Source organism: Molothrus ater, chromosome 16, assembly GCF_012460135.2.
Source record: "Molothrus ater isolate BHLD 08-10-18 breed brown headed cowbird chromosome 16, BPBGC_Mater_1.1, whole genome shotgun sequence".
In the NCBI taxonomy this organism is placed as follows: domain Eukaryota; kingdom Metazoa; phylum Chordata; class Aves; order Passeriformes; family Icteridae; genus Molothrus; species Molothrus ater.
Window position 1 is genome coordinate 1,095,924 of NC_050493.2, and position 18,666 is coordinate 1,114,589.

The window sequence follows — 18,666 nt, forward strand, 5'->3', positions numbered from 1 at the left end:
GATGGGATCTGGGGGCTTCCGTGCCATTCCTGTCCCTGCCCACACCCTGGGGACCCCAAGGTGTCCCTGTCCCTCTCCAGGCACCCTGCAGTGCTCCTTCTCATCCCACATGAGGCACCTCATCTGGGAGGAGAGCCTGGGCACCTGGTGGCTGGAGGGTGGTTGCTGTGGCTCGTAGAACCTGTCCTCTGCAGCTGTCACCTGTCACACTGGGCTGTGTCAGCATTAGCAAATGTCCTGCAGCTCGGACACCTGGGCGGCCCTGGAGTGCAGGGGGCAGCCATGAGACAGAGCCTCTGTCCTGGCCACTCCTGGGCCCGCCTGTGCTGCATGGCCTGGGCAGGGCTGGCTGAGCCCGGCCCCACTGCCCAGGTTTGAGGGTCGGGGACGGACACAGCCACCCCTCCTGCTGCTGGTGCCCTCTGGGCCCTGTTTGTCCGTGCAGAGGCTCCTGGGCTGTGGCACAGCCTTGTGTCCAATCATTCAATAAACACAGGGACACTGACAAGGGGACACGGTAGAGGGGGAGAGAGCAAGGCCATGGCCAAGGCGCACAGGGAGTGTCTCTTGGCCCCAAATTCCCTTTCCCTGCCTGAAGCAGCCCCTTCCAGCCAGCTTCTCCCAACAAGAGCTTGTCCCTGGCTTCGAGTGCCTTTGCCCATTTTCCCTGCCAGGCCATGCAGCCTTTGGGTCCTCTCCCATGGACTCAGGGCTGGAGCTGTGCTCACTGTGTTGGGCTCAGAGGCTGCTGTGTGGGTCCCCTGTGGGGCTCTGCCGTGCTGCTCCCGCCCTCCTCTTCCTTCTCCTGCTCCCGCTGTGGGAAGAGCAGCTCACTGGAAAGCCTGAGTGGCGTTTTTCGGGTAAATCTTATGTAAATCTGGCTCCATCCTTCCTCGTGCTGCTAATTGGATTGCCCTGGCGCGGTTTAATTTCCCAGAAGGGTGGGGAGGGCAGTGCAGGGGGGGCTGGGGGTACAGGGGAACGTGCTGAGCTCTGCCCGGCAGGGGCTGCAGGGGCCATTCCAGAGCCTCAGCCAGGTGGAGGAGCCAGGGGGGAGCCCTAGGAGAGAATGGGCAGAAGCTGGTGCCAGGAGGAGCCCCCGGGCTCTGCCACCTTCAGCAGGGACCCCCACCCTGAGCCACCTGCCTGCAGGTTCAGGCAGCCTCACACAGCCCCTGTGGAGCTGCAGGGAGCCCCAGCCTTGGTAGGCAGGGAAAGCTGGAGCTGCCACCACGTCCCCTCCCTGGTGTGCCCCCTGTCCCCGCACCAGCCACCTCCTCTAACACCCTGTCCCCTTCCCTCCCTTCCAGAGCTCCTCGGATCAGCAAAGAGAGTCAATGTCAACTTCCAGGACACGGACGGGTGAGTGGGAGCCCCAGCCCGGGTGTGGGTGCTGTGGGTGCTGTGAGCAGGGGGTGCCCCTGCTGTGGGAGTGCCCAGTGCCTGTGTGCCAATGCCAGGCCCTCCGAGCTGCCTGCTCCAGGGCTCTGGCCCCATTAGCCCACATGGCTGAGCCCTGCCTGCACCCAGAGCCGGTGCTGGAGGCAGAGGCAGGGCTGTGCCCACATCTCACCACACTTTTCCCAGCCCTGGGGGGCTCCTCAGGAGCTCAGCCCTGTGGGGAGCCGGGTGGGAGAGCCGTGACCCCGCCAGGCACGGGTGATGCTGCACAGCCACATCCGAGGGGCAGGAGCAGCAGAAAGGGGCCGCAGACCACCCTGCTAATCACACTAATGAGGCTGCGGGGAGGCAGCGGGGCCCTGCACAGGGGATGCTGCCGTGGGAGTGCTGCTTGTGGGGCTGGGCAGCAGCTGCCCCCGGCTCCCCTCGCCCTGAGATCCCCCTTGAGCAGGGCAGCAGCACGATGAGATGCCACTTGTTCCCTCTGCTGTGCCAGGGCAATGCCAGGGAGAGCAGCAGAACAGGAGGCCATGCCCTGGGGATGTACGGCCACAGCAGCCCAGCTGCCTCCTCATCCTCGTCACCAGGGTGGTGGCAGTGGGCATCCCCTGGTACCTGCCAGCTCATCGCTGTGCCAGGGGCAAGGGGGCACCACCCCAGGGCCACCTCAGGCTCGGCAGAGCCAGCAGGCCACAGCAGGGCTGAGCATCGTGGCAGGGCTGGGGAGCTGCAGGCAGGGCCCAGCTCGTGTCCAGCTCCTGGAAGGTTCAGAGGGTGCTGAAGCTCAAGGGGAGCAGCCTCCAACCTCCAGCACTGCTCCTGGAAAGGATCCCCTGGGATCCAGGCTGCAGCCCGGCTGTGCTCCGCTCTGTGTGAGCTCTGCTGGTGTCCCTGTGAGGGTGAGCACCGTGCTGGTGTCCCCGTGCTGGCCCTGGTGCCCTGCTCCCCGGCTCGTGGCCGAGGTGGCCGGCTGGGCCATGAGGTGCCCGAGGGAAGCCCCCGAGGCAGCCCCGGGACAGGCTGCGATTTGCACCATCTTGAGCGGATCTGAGCAGGGCGGTGGAGCGGAAAATGTTGACATTTCCCAGGCAGACGTTGGGGATCGGCCTCCTGTGCAGGCTGTCTGCTCACATCGCTGCTCCCCGCCGGGGATGGCAGCCACAGCTCCGTGGGCACCGCCATGCCTGGAGCCTGCTCCCCATGGGATGGGTCCCCCCGGCTGGGGCTGGGGAACAGGGCCAGGGGCATTGTCACCCACAGCTCCGTGGGCACCAACAGGGCCAGAGGCATTGTCACCCACAGCTCCATGGGCACCGGGGAACAGGGCCAGGGGCATTGTCACCCACAGCTCCATGGGCACCAGGGAACAGGGCCAGGAGCATTGTCACCCACAGCTCCATGGGCACCGGGGAACAGGGCCAGGAGCATTGTCACCCACAGCTCCATGGGCACCAACAGGGCCAGGGGCATTGTCACCCACAGCTCCGTGGGCACCGGGGAACAGGGCCAGGGGCATTGTCACCCACACCTGCCCCTCGGGCACGGGGCAGCCACACGCCAGCCTGTCCTGGGGGCTCCCATGCTCTGGTGGTGACACTGGGGTGGCCCTGGAGAGGGGATGGGGACGCTGTGCAGGGCCAGGGCCCCGAGCAGTGGCACAGTGGGTGCCAGTGCAGCCGCACGGAGGATGCCACTGCCGGGAGCACAAGTAGGTCAGCTCCTGGCCTGCTTCCCAGGCGGGAGCCTCTGGGAGCTGCCGGAGCAGAGCGGGTGCGGGGCCGGGGCCTTTCCCCACCCCACAGCCCGGCACCGGGCATGGCAGCGCTGCCATCTGTGCTCATGGCCGCACTGCTGGGGCCAGCCTGGGGCAAGTGGGTCACTGAGGAGGGGGCTCCCCGGTACCCCCACGCTCTGTGCCTGCCCTGCCCAGCACCTCCAGCCCGGCGGGGTCTCAGCACTCCCAGGCCTGCAGCAGCTCTCACCCCAAAGCCCACAGAGGGATATGGGGTGGCTTTCCCGGGGACATGGGCACATGGAGGGCAGAGCAGGCCTGTGTGCTGCAGAGGTGCAGGTTGGAGGCCGTGGTGCTGGGCAGGGCTTGGCAGGGCCGTGAGGGGACAGTGGCCCCTGACACCAGCCCGGTCCCCAGGTTCTCGGCTCTGCACCATGCAGCACTTAATGGCAACACAGAGCTCATCTCGCTGCTGCTGGAGGCACAGGCTGCCGTGGACATCAAGGACAACAAAGGCGAGTCCCGGGTCCCCTGCCCCGTGTCCCGCGCAGGCTCTGCCCGCTGCCTTGGCACATGGAAGGCTCACGGCTTCCTGCCCCTGCAGGCATGAGGCCCCTGCACTACGCGGCCTGGCAGGGCAAGAAGGAGCCCATGAAAATGGTGCTGAAGGCAGGCTCCTCTGTGAACATCCCGTCGGACGAGGGCCAGATCCCCCTGCACCTGGCAGCACAGCACGGGCACTACGACGTGGTACGGAGGGCACGGGGCTGGCAGGGGGTGGTGCCACCCCTCCACCCCTGCCCTCACCGGGTCGGGGTCTTGCTTGTCCCCAGTCGGAGATGCTCCTGCAGCACCAGTCCAACCCCTGCATCATGGACAACTCGGGGAAGACGCCCCTGGACCTGGCATGCGAGTTTGGCCGGGTCGGGGTAAGTTCTCGCAGGGCTGGGTGTCCCCAGAGGAGGACTGGGAGGGGACAGGGGCACTCTGAGGTCCCAGGTGGGGACAGGGGCACTGTGAGGTTCTGGGGGCTACAGCAGCACTGTGAGATCCCAGGGCGGGACAGGAGCACTGTGAGGTCCTGGGGCAGGTGGCAGGGTGCAGGGATGGCCGGCACTGGGGGTGTTTAGTGCCACTTCCACAGGGGAGTCTGGCTGCTGGCAGGGGGGAGGCAGGGGCCAGGGGCCAGGGGCTGGGGGCTGCAGCCCTGGGGGGCGGCCGAGCCGCCCTTGCAGCCCTGCTCCGTCTGTGTTTGCTGAGCCAGGTGGTCCAACTGCTCCTGAACAGCAACATGTGCGCGGCGCTGCTGGAGCCCAAACCGGGGGACACCACCGACCCCAACGGCACCAGCCCCCTGCACCTCGCCGCCAAGAACGGCCACATCGACATCATCCGGTGCGTGCCGCGGGCAGGGGGGGCAGCACCAGCGCCCCCCGTGCCCCCCTGACCCCGCTGTTCCCCACAGGCTCCTGCTGCAGGCTGGCATCGACATCAACCGGCAGACCAAGGCGGGCACGGCGCTGCACGAGGCCGCGCTCTGCGGCAAAACGGACGTGGTGCGGCTGCTGCTGGATGTAAGGGCCCCCCTCGGCACCCCCAGATGCCCCCAGGCACCCCCAACCCAGCCAGGGGCTGTGGGAAGGGGGTGACCCCACAGCTGGGGGCTCAGAGCAGCTTGTGCAACTCTCCCTGGGAGCAGAGCTGAGGGTCCTGGAGGGGATGCACCAAGGCTCCGAGGGTCCTGGGGGTGCACACCGAGGGGTGAGGGTCACAAGGGGGGTACACACGAAGGTCTGAGAGCTGTGCCCTCCAGCTGCTGGTCTGCTGGTGGCCTAGGGAGTCCCAGGGGTGGCAGGACGGGGACCAGCCTCCTCCCAATCCCTCTCGGTGCCATTGCAGAGCGGGATCAACGCCCACGTCAGGAACACCTACAACCAGACGGCTCTGGACATCGTCAACCAGTTCACCACCAGCCAGGCCAGCAAGGAGATCAAGCAGATGCTGCGGGGTAGGGGGTTGGAGGGCACAGAGCGGCCGTGCTGGCACGAGGGACGCCGGGCTGGGGGTGCCAACCCCGGTGGGGCAAGCGGCCGCTGACGCTCCCGTTCCGTCCCGCAGACGCCTCTGCAGCTCTGCAGGTCCGGGCCGTCAAGGACTACTGCAACAACTACGACCTGACCAGCCTCAACGTGAAAGCCGGGGACGTCATCACCGTGAGTGCGGCCGGGGGGGCCGGGGACAGCGCGGTGGCAGTGCCAGCCCCGGCCCGGCCCTGACCCGGCGCCTCCCGCAGGTGCTGGAGCAGCACGCGGACGGGCGGTGGAAGGGCTGCATCCACGACAACCGCACCGGCAACGACCGCGTGGGATACTTCCCCTCCAGCCTCGTCGAGGCCATAAGCAAACGAACAGGCAAATAATCCCCCCTGCACCCCCAGCCCTGGGGAGCCCATCCTGGCTTGGTGGGGACAGGGGTGTGGGGGCTGCAGCGGTGAAGGCAAAGAGGGTGATGCCCCTCATGCATGTGGGGTCGGTGTCCCCGCCGTGGGCGTGGGGACGGTGCCTAAAGCGTGTGGGGTCAGCGTCCTCATGGTGCCTGTGGGGCTGGTGCTCTCATCCAGTGTGCGGGGTCCGTGTTCCCGTGGTGTCTGTGGGATCGGTGTCTTGGGGGTTGGGGCTGGCAGCCCTGGGGTGTTTGGGGGTCAGCCCTGGCTGCCCTTGGGCTGGGGGAGGCATCTGAGGTGCTGGGAGGTTGGTGCATGAGGAGACCCAGGGGTGTCACTGTGGTTTGGAGGGACAGGCACAGCAGTGGGGTCACAGGAGCTGGTGCTCAGGGTCTGTGCAGGGGCTGGGCACCAGTGCCAGGGAGCTGATGCTGCCACACAGGGAGCGTCTTTCCAGCCAGGGGCCATCTCAGGGATCGGCCCCTGCTCCCCTGCCCTTCCCATCCCCATTCCCATCATCATCCCTTTAGGCTCCTGGGGACAGTCCCCTGGGATGTCCCTGGGCTGTGCCCTCTGCCAGGAGAGCCCCAATGGGGCTGGTGCCTCTGCAGGCAGCATTGAAAGACCCCACATCAACCATTTCACCCCAGCCCTGGGACTGGATCCTGGGCACAGCCACACCATGGGGACATGGGCAGGCAATGGTGGCACTTGAACAGTATCTCAGGAGCCCGGCAGTACAAGTGGCTGCCAGGCAACCCACAGCACCCCTGGAGGCACCTGGTGCTGGACAGGCAGGGTCAGAGCCACCCTCCAGGTATGGGTGTATGCCAGTAGCAGAGATGCCATCCATGTCTCCTGGGCTGAGCTCTGTGCTCCTGGGCTGCAGCTGGCCCACAGCAGCGCTAGCCAGGCTGTGGAGCTCTGTAGCCACCCCGGTGGCAGCAGTGTGGGGTGCAGGCACTGTGTCACAGCTCACCCCTGCACACAGGGGTGCCGGTGCTGCAGCCCCAGCCCAGCCCTGCCTGCAGCCCCGCTGCCCTGGGATGGCCCTGCAGGGAGCAGGACCCACAGCCTGGCTGTGAGAGCCCGTGAGCTGACCCTGGGGCTGTCCCGGGGATGTGTCCGTGCCCTGTGCTGGGCTGTGCCTGTGCTGAGCTCCCGCTGCTGCTCCTCGGCTCCGCTCCGCCTCGCCTGGGTCTCAGTTCTGGCTTCTCCACGTCCCTTTGGTCGCATTTTTGATTTGCTGCCTTCTCCCCCCTTTCTTTTATTTTCTTTTCTTTTCTTTTTTTTTTTTTTTCCTTTTTTGGCGGCACTGAGCGTGTCTCTATTATTTTGATTCTTTTCATTTTGTCTCTTGTTATGTTTTATTATCAGGTTCATGGGAGACTGTAACAATCCCCCAACACTTCCAAAAGATCCCGCTCCCGGCTTACGGGGCTGCTGTGCTAAACGGTGACGCCTCGTCCCATCCGTTCCATTCCCTGCCTCCACCTCCACCTCCACCACCACATTCCCATCAGACTCTTTTCAGTTCCTTTGGCTATCACAGGCTCTCCCCTAGCAGTGCCGACGAGCCGCGTTACGGACAAGGTAGTTCACCGCTCGCTTCGTGCTCTCCATGGATTTTCCTTTCTTTTCCTTTAAAGCGTGTGTCGAGTCCTCTCTCTCTGCTCGGCCTCTCCCCCTCACGGGGGGCTGCAGGGTGTGTGTGTGTGCATGCAGCGTGTGCATGCGCGTGCATGCATGCAGCGGGGGTACTCGGGTGGCACACGCTGCCACCGCTCCCTCCCACACCTGCTCCAGTGCTGCTGGCACAGCGAGTGCCCAAGGCACAGCCACCCTCCCCACCCCGGTGTCCCCTGTGCTCCTGCCTGGGTGCATGGGCACCCCCAAAGCACTCGCAGCCCTGTGCCAGGCAGGGCTGGCAGCACAGTGCCACAGCTCTGTGCCACCGCTCTGTGCCATGGGCTCAGGGACCCTCTGCTGGCCACAGCCTCCCTGCAGGGCCCAGCTCTGACCAGGTCCTGGCTGTGCACGCGGAGCTGGAAGGGGCTGTGGCTCTGGGGGCTTTCCCAGGGGATGCTCTCGGGGCTGGCTCAGCACAGGCAGAGCCCGGCTGAACCCTGGGGACCGTCCCTGGGACACAGGCACGGGACAGATGCTGCAGGGCTGTGCATCAGGAGCATGGGGTTGCAGGGGTTCTGTCCTCGATGGCTGGGGCCAGGGGAATTTGCACATGACCCAGTGGCAGTGGCTAAGGAGGTTGCGTTGGGGCACTGGGTGGCCCTGCTGGCACTGGGGACAAGGGAGCACTTCTTTTCCCTGGGGCTTTCTCTCCTGCTGGGGTCGCATGGAGCTGCACAAGCCCAGGCTCCTTGGTGTGACCATGGCATGTGCAGCTCAGAGATGTCCCAGCCTGATTTGGTGAGGCTGTTTGTCCCCTGCTGTGCTCCTTCAGTGACTTTATCACCTTATACCACCCGTCCCCTGCTACGGTTGGTGCTGTTGGAGTGAGCAGCTCCATGAACAGAACTGGCCTGGTTGGCAGTGAGGTGACAATGTGCCACAGCTGGTGGCAGGGTGGCAGTGCCCCATGGCTGGCAGTGAGGTGGCAACACCCCATGGCTGGTGGTGGGGTGGCAGTGCCCCATGGCTCGCAGGACAGTGGTGGAGCCGTGGTGGGGCTGTGGCAGCACTGGCCTTGTAGGGCTGTTGTCCATCTCACCTGATGCTGTCTTCCCCCTGCACTCGGAGCTGGCTGTCCCTGGTGCAAGTGGGACCTGGCAGAGGTGGCCAGCACAGTGAGCTGGTGAGGAGCCGTGCCCTGGGGTGACCCTCAAAGCTGTGCCCCAGAGGAGGACCAGGTCCTCTCATCCACTGCTGTGTCCCCTGTGTGTCACCAGGGTTTCAACACCCGGTGCCTGGCCCTGCACAGCCCCTGGGTCCCCGCAGATGGATGCAGGCAGCTGCAGGGACATGGCCAGCACTGCCTGGGACAGGGGACAGTGGGGTGGGAGCCCTGGTCCCCACTGCTTGAGTTTGCCCAGCTCCCTTTGCTCCCTGCACCGGGTCATGTCCCCATCCTGTCCTATGAAGGGATGACACGGTCCCTGTCCCTTGTCCAGGCTCAGCCAGGGCACTGGAACGCCCCACCATGGTCTGTCCCTGGCTGGCGGTGAGGAAGGGATGCTCTGCACAACAGAGCCCAGGGCCGGTCACTGTCACCTCTGCCAGCTTGGGGTGGGACAGTACCCTAGGATGGCTCTGGGCACGGACACAGCCAGGGTCCCCACGCCTTCCCTGTGGGGCTGTTCCCACCTGCAGCAGCGCCAGTCCCGGGGCCGTGGTCACCTCCCCGTGCCACAGCCGTGCGAGCCTGAGCGCAGCGCCACACGCCTGACAGCCGCTCTCTCTGCTCTGCCACCAAGGGTCCCGCGGGGCCGACATGAGCCCGTCCCACCTGTCCCCGTCGCAGGGCGGATCGGCCACGGCAGCGCCCACCGAGGAGATCTGGGTGCTGCGGAAACCCTTCGCAGGTACGGCACCGGTGGGACGCAGAGCGCGTGCCATGGTGTCCCCTAAGAGCGGGGCACAGAGCCCTGACAGCCTGTCCTCTGTGTGCAGGTGGTGACCGCAGCAGCCTGGGCAGCACGGGCAGCGTGGCCTCGGCGCGCAGCTCGGGGAGCGGGCAGAGCGCGGGCAGCGGGGCGCACGCCCTGCACGCCGGCTCCGAGGGCGTCAAGGTAAGGAGAGCCCTGAGGCGGCCGTGCCAGCTGCTGCTGGCTGCACTCCTGCAGCGTTTGCTGCCTGCCCTGACCTCAGCTGGTGCTTGACTGGGTGCTGTGCAGTCTCATCGATACCCTGTGTGCCACCAGCTATGCTGTCACCGACAGCGGCCACCAGCCTGTCCCCTCCACCCTGAGTGCTGCCTGGGCCTGGGCTCAGCCCCTGCAAAACATTCCACAGGTCCATGGGGCTGCTGTGCCATGTCTCTGCTGCCACTTGCAGGGGCCTCTGCACTGTGCTCTGTCCTGCACACACTGCTGCCACTGGCCTGGCACACTGCAACCAGCACAATGCACTGCTGCCACTGGCCTGGCACACTGCCACCAATGCACTGCTGCCACTGGCATAGCACACTGCCACCAATGCACTGCTGCCACTGGCCTGGCACACTGCCACCATGCACTGCTGCCACCGGCCTGGCACACTGCCACCAATGCACTGCTGCCACTGGCCTGGCACACTGCCACCAATGCACTGCTGCCACCGGCCTGGCACACTGCCACCAATGCACTGCTGCCACCAGCCCGGCACACTGCCACCATGCACTGCTGCCACCATGCACTGCTGCCACTGGCCTGGCACACTGCCACCATGCACTGCTGCCACCATGCACTGCTGCCACCAGCACCGCACACCGCGCTGCACGCTGCCCTGCCACCACTGCCACAATAGCCCTGCAGTGCCCCTGGGATGTCCCATTCCCTGGCAATGGCACCTGCCAGCCCACCAGCCCCAGCGCCCACCAGCCCACATCCCCTGGCACCCTGCCTGCCGTGCCCATGTGCCCCTGAGCCTCAGCACGCTGCCAGCCAGGGGGGCTCCATCCCGCGGGCACAGGGGACCCCCAGCCCGTGCCAGCAGCCTGGGCTGGGCGTGTGCCAGGCCGGCTTTGGGGTGCGGCGGTGCCGTGGGCTCCTGCTGCCGGCAAAGCACCATCTGCTGCTCCCGCTCTCCCCGCTGCCGCCGAAATCTGCTGCAACCCTCCCTGCCCACCCTCGCCCGAGCTGGCAGCACCCGCAGCACCCGCAGCATCCACGGTACCCACGACACCGGCGACACCCGCGACACCGGCGACACCCGCGACACCCGCGACACCCGCGACACGCACCCCCGGCCCGCCGGCCCCCTCCGCCCGCCTCACTGCTGCCTGCTCTCCCCCCTTGCCGGGGTGTTTTTCAGCTGCTGGCAACGGTCCTTTCCCAGAAGGCTTCTGCGCAAGAGTCTGCCGTGGGCGATGGGCCGGCCAAGGCGCAGGACATCCCCGCAGGTGCGTGCTGCGGCCGCCCGGCTGCCGGAGCAGGAGGAGCCCTGGCCGTGCCGTGGATCCAGGGATTTGTCTTTTTTTTTATTGCCACGGCACCCGTCGCCAGAAGAAAAACGTGTGGGTAAAAAATGACTCTGTCGCCTTTCGGCTGCTGCCAGGCCTTCTCCTGCCTCGGTTAGTGGGGGCCCGTGGGGGGCGGGGGGCGGCGTGGGGCGGGCAGGGGGGGCACCGCTGCTCCCCGGCCCCTTCCCTTCCCTGGCCCCCCCGCCAGCCCTGCTGGAGCCCGAGCGGGGTCCCCCCCACCCCCGGCACCGCCGGCCGGGGGGCTGCAGGGAGCGCGGCCACGCCACCGGGGTGCCCACGCCACGGGACTGGCACGGGAGCGGGGACCGGGGGGACAGACGGGAGAGACACACGTGGGGGTGGGCGTGGGGGGATGCCCGGAGCTGCCCGGGCTGCGGGCAGAGAGAGCTGGGCAGGGGGGTGCGCTCAGGGGAGGGGGCGCGCCCAGGGAGGGCGGTGGGCACGCGGGGAGGGGGGCGCAGACGTTGCTAGGGAGAGGGGGAAACATGCTGGAGAGATGCAGACGCAAGTGGGATGCAGACGTGAGGGAGATGCACACGGCAGAGGGATGCACATGTGAGGAGGATGCCCACGCGAGAGGGATGCAGATGCCCGAAGGATGCACACACAGGGAGGATGCACACGCACACACACACACACACACAGGGGGATGCACACACAGGGGGATGCACACAGGGGGATGCACATGCACACACACACAGGGAGGATGCACACACAGTGGGGATGCACACAGGGGGATGCACATGCACACACACACAGGGAGGATGCACACACAGTGGGGATGCACACACACACACACACACACACACACACACAGGGGGGATGCACACACAGGGGGATGCACACAGGGGGATGCACATGCACACACACACAGGGAGGATGCACACACAGTGGGGATGCACACACACACACACACACACACAGGGGGATGCACACACAGGGGGATGCACACACACACACACACACACAGGGGGGATGCACACACAGGGGGATGCACACAGGGGGATGCACATGCACACACACACAGGGAGGATGCACACACAGTGGGGATGCGCACACACACACACACACACACAGGGAGGATGCACACACACATGCACACACACACACATGCACACACACACACATGCACACACACACACACAGAAGATGCAGTTGCTGGTGGCGGGAGAAGGGGCTTCTCTTGTCCATCCTGATCAGACACATGAGGGAAGAATTTCAGGGCAGCCCTCCTTACCCTGCAGGGAGGGCACCAAGGGATGCCCGTGGGGGAGCCCAAGGGATGAACGCTCCTGCGAGCCTGCCTGGCAGGTGGCAAGGCCAGAGGAGTGTGGCCCGAGGGTTTTGGGCAGAGGGACCCTCCGGCTGCTGCCTGGGCTCCAGGGACACTGGCTCTGGGGGACAGCTCTGGCTGGGTCCCATTGCTCGGGTACAGCAGCTCTTCTGCCCCTCCCCGAGGAGCAGCACCCTGTCCGGGGCACTGCGGGTGCTCCGGGCTGCTCTGCTGGGCTGGGTGTCCCGTGTGCTCTCCTGTGCCCCCTTGGCCCTGCCAGCCTGGGGCTGTGGCTGTGGCACCCCGCCAGGGCAGGGCTCGGCTCTCCCTTCCCTTGGCCGGAGCCCGGGGCCGGGCCGCGCTGACCGCCGCCCCTCCGGCAGGTTCGTCGCGGTCGCAGAGCGTGGCCAGCTCCCCCTACGCCCCCCAGCCCCCCGCCGAGCCCCAGCTGAAGAAAATGGAGCCTCCATCAGAGGGGAAGGTGAGCGGGGAGCGCTGGGTGCCGTGGGGAGCGTGTGGTGGGGACAGCTTGGGGGACAGGGCAGGAGTGGCGGGTCCCCATCCCCAGAGCTGCCCCCATCCATCTGTCCCCTCTCGCCAGAGCTCGGAGGCCGTGTACCAGTGGCTCTGCAAGTTCCAGCTGCAGCTCTACGCTCCCAACTTCATCAACGCCGGCTACGACATCACCACCATCAGCCGGATGACGCCGGAGGTGGGGCCGGGGGCGGTGGGAGGGAGGCACGGCCGGAGCAGGGCGGCACTGACCCCCCCTCTCTGCCCCAGGACCTCACGGCCATCGGGGTCACCAAGCCGGGGCACAGGAAGAAGATCGCCTCCGAGATCAACAACCTCAGCATCCCCGAGTGGCTGCCCGAGTACAAACCGGTGAGGGCTCTATAGGGCCAGGGGGACAGAAGCCACATCCATGGTGGCAACGAGTCCCCTCCTGTCTTCCAGGGAGGGGTGGCACTGGACAAGGGTGGGAGCTGGCTCCGTGGTCCCAGAGCTGCCCATGTTCCCTCCTGGCAGCTCCCCAGAGCCCATCAGGCTGCTGCCAGCTGTCATCCCTGTGGATGTGGCACTGTGACACCCCTCCTGCCCCAATGTCTGGGCACAGTGAGAGGCTTCCCATGGGAACGGGGCTGGCAATAGCCCAGGATGCTTGTGGGGCACGGGGACAGCACAGGGCCAGGGAGAGTCCCCTGGGGCTGCGATCCCCCAGCAAGATGGGCTCTCCTGTGTGCCTGGGGTGTCTGGGGTGGCGGGGCCAGACCCCGCTGCCAGCTGGTGCTGAGCTGTGCCCCGCACCCACCCCAGGCCAACCTGGCGCTGTGGCTCTCCATGATCGGCCTGTCCCAGTACTACAAGGTGCTGGTGGAGAACGGCTACGAGAACATCGACTTCATCACCGACATCACCTGGGAGGACCTGCAGGAGATCGGCATCACCAAGCTGGGTAAGGCCCCGTGCGCGGCGCTGCCTGCGGTGGCCTTGGCGGTGACACTGATGGCATGTGCCGCCCCCAGGCCACCAGAAGAAGCTGATGCTGGCGGTGAAGAAGCTGGCGGAGCTGCAGCGCGCCGAGCTGGGCAAGTACGAGCCGGGCACGCTGAAGAGGAAGGCGTCGGGGCCGAGCCCAGAGGTGCTGGCCATCGAGTCCCCACCGCCGGAGCCGCCCGAGTGCCAGTCGCCCAAGATGACCACCTTCCAGGACAGCGAGCTCAGCAGCGAGCTGCAGGTGGCCATAACGGGCGAAGGCCCCGAGGAGCCCCCCGAGAAGGCGGCAAACCCCGCAGCCCCCGGTTACCGCTCGCCGCCGGGGCTGGGCGGCCGCGCCCGGGGCATGAGCAGCTCGCAGGAGCTGCTGGGGGACGGCCCGCGGGGCCCCCCCGCCGCCGCCATCTCCAAGAGCCAGGAGTACCTGGCGGAAGGGGCCGGGGAGAGCCCCCCTGCGCCGCCCAAGGAGAGCCGCCCGGCCCGGCACGGCCACCCCGTGAAGCGCGCCAGCGTGCCCCCGGTGCCCGGCAAGCCCCGGCAGCCCTTCCCCGCCTCCGCCGGGCAGCTGACGCCGCCGCAGACCCCCGGCAAGGCACGGCCCTCGTCCCCGCAAGGCCCGGCGGCCGCTCACGCCACGGCCAAGGTGAAGCCCACCCCGCAGCTGCTGCCGCCCGGCGAGCGCCCGGCATCGCCCCGCTCCCTGCCCCAGTCGCCCACGCACCGCGGCTTCGCCTACGTCCTGCCGCAGCCCGCCGAGGGCGAGGCGGCGCCGCCGCCGGGGGTGCCCGTGCTGCCCGTCTCGGTGCCCGTGCTGTGCCTGCCGCCGGCGGGCGAGGGCGAGGAGGAGCCGGGCAGGCCGAAGAAGCGGGCGCACAGCCTGAACCGCTACGCCGCCTCCGACAGCGAGCAGGAGCGGGACGAGCTGCTGGTGCCGGACGCGGGGCCCTACGCCACCGTGCAGCGCCGCGTGGGCCGCAGCCACTCGGTGCGGGCACCCGCCGGCGGCGACAAGAACGTCAACCGCAGCCAGTCCTTCGCCGTCCGGCCCAAGAAGAAGGGACCCCCGCCGCCCCCTCCCAAGCGCTCCAGCTCTGCCATCTCCAGCGCCGGCATGGCCGAGGACTTCCCCAAGGAGGGTGAGGGCGAGGCGGCCGTCGGAGCCCCCAGCGCCGATGGCGAGGGCCGCCGGGAGCAGCGGCGGGCGAGCGACCTGGGCGGCAGCGTGGACACGGGCAGCGCCGGCAGCGTGCGCAGCATCGCGGCCATGCTGGAGATGTCGTCCATCGGCGGCGGGGCCCGCGCCCTGGCGCTGCAGAAGCCGCACGTGGCAGCCGGGCCGGGGCCGGCGCCGGCCAAGGCGCCCGAGGGCTACTACCTACAGCCCGGGCCGCCGCCGGGCAGCCCCGACCGCGCCCGCGTGGCCACCGTGCTGGCCACCGTCAAGCATAAGGAGGCCATCGGGCTGGACGGGGAGGTGGTGAACCGGCGCCGGACCATCAGCGGCCCCGTCACCGGGCTGGTGGCAGCCGCCCGCCGAGAGCGCGCCGACAGCGTGCGGTCGGAGGCGGCCGCCGACGGCCCCGGCGAGCGGCTGCGGGTGGAACGCGGCGGCTCCCCCGACGGCATCCCCTTCGCCGAGGACGGCACCCTCACCATCAAGCAGCGGCCGCGGCCCCTGGGGCCGGCCCGCGGGGAGACGGGCGAGGGGCTGTCCCCGGCCCACCGCCACGGGGACCTGGCCAAGGTGGAGGCCAGCGCCACGCTCAAGCGGCGGATCCGGGCCAGGCAGAGCCAGCAGGACGGCGTCCGCTTCGTCCTCACCGAGTCCGACACCGTCAAGCGCCGGCCCAAAGCCAAGGACAAGGAGCCGGCGCTGGAGCCGGCCACGCTCGCCGTGTACCAGAACGGCACCGGCACCGTGAAGCGGCGGCCGGCCTCGGAGCTGAGCGGGGCCGAGCCGCCGCCCACCCCGCCGCCCGCCGCCCGCCCCGACGGCCCCGAGTTCGTCCCGCCGCCCGCCGAGCCCAAGAAGCCCTTCAAGCCGCCGGTGTCCCCCAAGCCCGTGCTGACGCAGCCGCCTCAGAAGATGCCCGGGCCGCCGGTGCCCGTCCCCAAAAAGGTGCCCATCCCGAGCCCCGGCAGCCCAGGTAGGTGCCCCGCCAGCCCCCCGGGACGGGCGCTCCGCGGGGCGGACGCCGGGAGTGCCCGCCGGCCCCGCCGCCCTCCTGCCCCTCTCCCTTCTCTCCGCAGAGGTGAAGCGGGTCCATGGCACGCCGCCCCCGGTGTCCCCCAAGCCCACGCCGCCCCCCACGGCGCCCAAGCCCCCCAAGCCCCACGCCGCCATCCAGTCGGTGAGCGCCAGCTCCACGCCGGCCCCGTCGCCAGCCCGGCAGCTGAGCCCCGCGGCCAAGCCCTCGAGCACCCCGCCCTCGCTCTGCTCCAGCCCCGCCAAGCCCCTGTCGCCCGGCGCGCAGCCCCAGCAGGTGCCGGTGAAGCCGCCCCGCTCCACCATCGCCAGCCCGTCCGTGGACAGCGGCGGCCCCGAGCTGGCGCAGCAGAAGCTGGAGGAGACGAGCGCGTCCCTGGCCGCCGCGCTGCAGGCCGTGGAGGAGAAGATCAAGCAGGAGGACAGTCAGGCGGCAGAGTAAGGGGGCGCAGGGGTGGGTGTGAGGCCACTCGGTGCCACCGAGCACAGCAGGCCATAAGGAGCATGCTCAGGGGTCAGGCTGTGACACCGCGGCGGGAGTGGGATGGTGCCGGGGGACACCGGTGGAGCACCAGGGGACCCTGGCTGGAGCTGCCCTGGGGAGGTGGCACTGAAGGACATCTTGCTGGAGCAGCATGGGCAGGGGGACCTCGGCACGTGGGTGGCCTGGGGCCTGTCTTGGGGAAAAGGGACACTGGGGACATCATGGAGCCAGAACACCGTGCCACGGCGCTGGGCACACAGTGCTGGGCACCGCAGCACAAAGGGGCAGGAGGGCCGTGCCAAGGGGCCCAGGGGGCTGTGCCGTGCCCCCGTTCCATGCCCTGCCCTGACGCGTCTCTGTCGCTCCCCAGCTCGGCCGTGGAGTCGAAGAGCACCGTGAGCATCCTGGACGACATCGGCAGCATGTTCGACGACCTGGCGGACCAGCTGGATGCCATGCTGGAGTGAGGGGCGCCAGGGCCCCGAGAACCTCAGGGCTTACGTGGGCACAAGGGCACAACGATCCACGACCCCCCGGCCCCGCCGCCCTCCCCCCGTCCCCTTTGTACAGCCGTCCCCTCCCGGACATCCCGTCCCTCGGGGTTTGCACAAAGAAGAAGATACCTCAGGATTGTGCTCACGGACTCGGCGCCGGCTCCGGCAGGACTCCCTTTTGCAGAAGCAAAAAAACAAAAAACAAAACAAAAACCACAGAAATAAATCCCAACAGAAGAAACAAAGCAACACAAAGCTCCGGACCGAGCCGCGGCCGGGGCTCCGGGGGGCTCCGGGCTGACCCTGGCAGCCGCGGCACCGCGGGTCACCGCCGCCCGAATGTAGCACAAGCCCTGCCCGGCGCGGTGGCTCCGCCAGCCGCGTGTCACCGACGGCGTTTGCTGGTGGCGGGGCCGGGCGGGCAAATGCACTTGGGTTTCTTTGCTCCGTTTTTTATTTTGATTTTTAAACTTTGTTTTCTTTTCTCGGTCGGCGTTGGCGGGGGCGGGCAAGGCTGGCGGTGGCCCTGGGGGCAGCGGGACGTGCCCCTGCCCGGCCCCTCCCCGCCTGGGGACAGGACGGTGATAAGCTATAAAAAAAAAGTATTAATTTATTGGAGGGGAAAAAAAAATAATAATAAAAAAAAAAGATATAAAGCAGATTTCCCCCAACCCCAAAATAATAAAAAAGAAATAAACTTTAACAAATATATATTTAAAAGATTTAAAAATATTAGCAATTATATATAAAGCAGTTTAAAAGAAATCAAGAGAAAACTGGATTTTAGCTTGAGAAAAACTATTAGATTATACTAAGCTGTGTGTCTTGTGGCAAACTCATTCTAAGAGTAGCACAATATTTACCTTTTCTCTGGGTGGAAGGTACGTGCGAGCGGTTCTGGTCGGGTTTTCCGTTGGGATTCAGTGTCGCGTCTTTCTTTTCCCACCGTTACGAACTCAAAGGATGTGCCTTGTTTTATGGAGGTTTTTGTTAATTCTCACACCGGAGGTGTTTCATTTCTTTTGGAGTGTCTTCAGGGTTTGGTTCGGTTTCTTTTCCTCGCTTTTGCTGTCGGTCTGTGTCTGGGTGCGTGTGGGTGTGCGTGGGTGTGCACGCGGGGTGCGTGTGCCCGGTGCGTCCCGCGGGATGCTCCGCTGTATATTCCTGTACAAACTGGAGTTGGAGTCTGGTTCAGTCGCTTGAGTCCTGATGAATGCATTTTTTGCTTGTGGTTTCCAAACAAAAGTGTTGCTGTTCCTTTCTTTCTCTCGAGACGTGGAGTGGTCTCTCCCTCCTTCCCTCTCCCTCCCTTCCCTGTCTCTCCCCCGTCTCTCCTGTTGTGGTCGCTGATCCAGATGTGTTTGGCACAACTTTGAAATTTCTTTTGAAAAAAACAAAAAACCAACAAAACACAAAAAAAAAAAAAGACTTTAAAAATAATTTAAAAAAATAAATAAATCACCCGCCTGAAAATATCTGTTGAAAATAAAAAAAAAATATGTATCTAAAAAAAAAATCCATAAAGTTCTACATGATGGATATATACATATATATATTTTTTATGATTAAGTTATGGACTCTGTATCGTATCCCATCTGTCCAGCTCTGCATCTTGGTGCTGCTCCCTGCTCTTCTGTGCTTAGATTTCACCTCTACTCGTCTTTATTCTTCCTATTCTGAATTGTAGATGGCTCGTGGTGCTGTGAAGACGTTTGCTCCTATACCAAGTCTGGCAAGAAATATTTAAACAAAAATAAAAAAATAAAACCCCTGCTGGGCTGCCACCACTGTTTGTGTCCCCAAGCCCTCCCGAGTCCTCGTGGTGTGCTGGGTGTTTGTGCTGCACAGTCTGAGGGCACCCCTGGGTGCCTCTGTGGGGTGCTGGGGCCTGGCTGGGACCTGTTCCCTGTGCAGTGTAGGGCCCAGGCACTTCAATTTTCACCCCACGGGGCCAGTGCTGGCTGCTGGCCCCCTGCAATAACTCACACCGGGCAGGAAC

The 18,666-nt window shown here is 66.0% G+C and overlaps 1 protein-coding gene across 2 annotated transcripts in view; it reads left to right on the plus strand.

Moving 5' to 3' along the window:
• CASKIN1 (CASK interacting protein 1) overlaps positions 1-16,735 on the plus strand; it is a 29,406-nt gene extending 12,671 nt beyond the window's left edge. Inside the window, exons 2-21 of one of the 2 annotated variants that reach the window (XM_036392638.2) lie at positions 1,311-1,362; positions 3,551-3,648; positions 3,738-3,883; positions 3,967-4,062; positions 4,398-4,528; positions 4,599-4,707; positions 5,033-5,141; positions 5,252-5,346; positions 5,427-5,544; positions 6,954-7,169; positions 9,008-9,115; positions 9,204-9,322; positions 10,545-10,632; positions 12,370-12,467; positions 12,588-12,698; positions 12,770-12,871; positions 13,304-13,442; positions 13,513-15,630; positions 15,734-16,127; positions 16,544-16,735. In XM_036392638.2, the coding sequence (XP_036248531.1) occupies positions 1,311-1,362; positions 3,551-3,648; positions 3,738-3,883; positions 3,967-4,062; positions 4,398-4,528; positions 4,599-4,707; positions 5,033-5,141; positions 5,252-5,346; positions 5,427-5,544; positions 6,954-7,169; positions 9,008-9,115; positions 9,204-9,322; positions 10,545-10,632; positions 12,370-12,467; positions 12,588-12,698; positions 12,770-12,871; positions 13,304-13,442; positions 13,513-15,630; positions 15,734-16,127; positions 16,544-16,640 (4,544 nt within the window). In that variant the 3' untranslated portion in view covers positions 16,641-16,735. The remainder of the gene's footprint in view (positions 1-1,310; positions 1,363-3,550; positions 3,649-3,737; positions 3,884-3,966; positions 4,063-4,397; positions 4,529-4,598; positions 4,708-5,032; positions 5,142-5,251; positions 5,347-5,426; positions 5,545-6,953; positions 7,170-9,007; positions 9,116-9,203; positions 9,323-10,544; positions 10,633-12,369; positions 12,468-12,587; positions 12,699-12,769; positions 12,872-13,303; positions 13,443-13,512; positions 15,631-15,733; positions 16,128-16,543) is intronic. The other variant, XM_036392639.2, reaches the window with a different exon arrangement.
• The last annotated feature ends 1,931 nt before the right edge of the window (positions 16,736-18,666 follow it).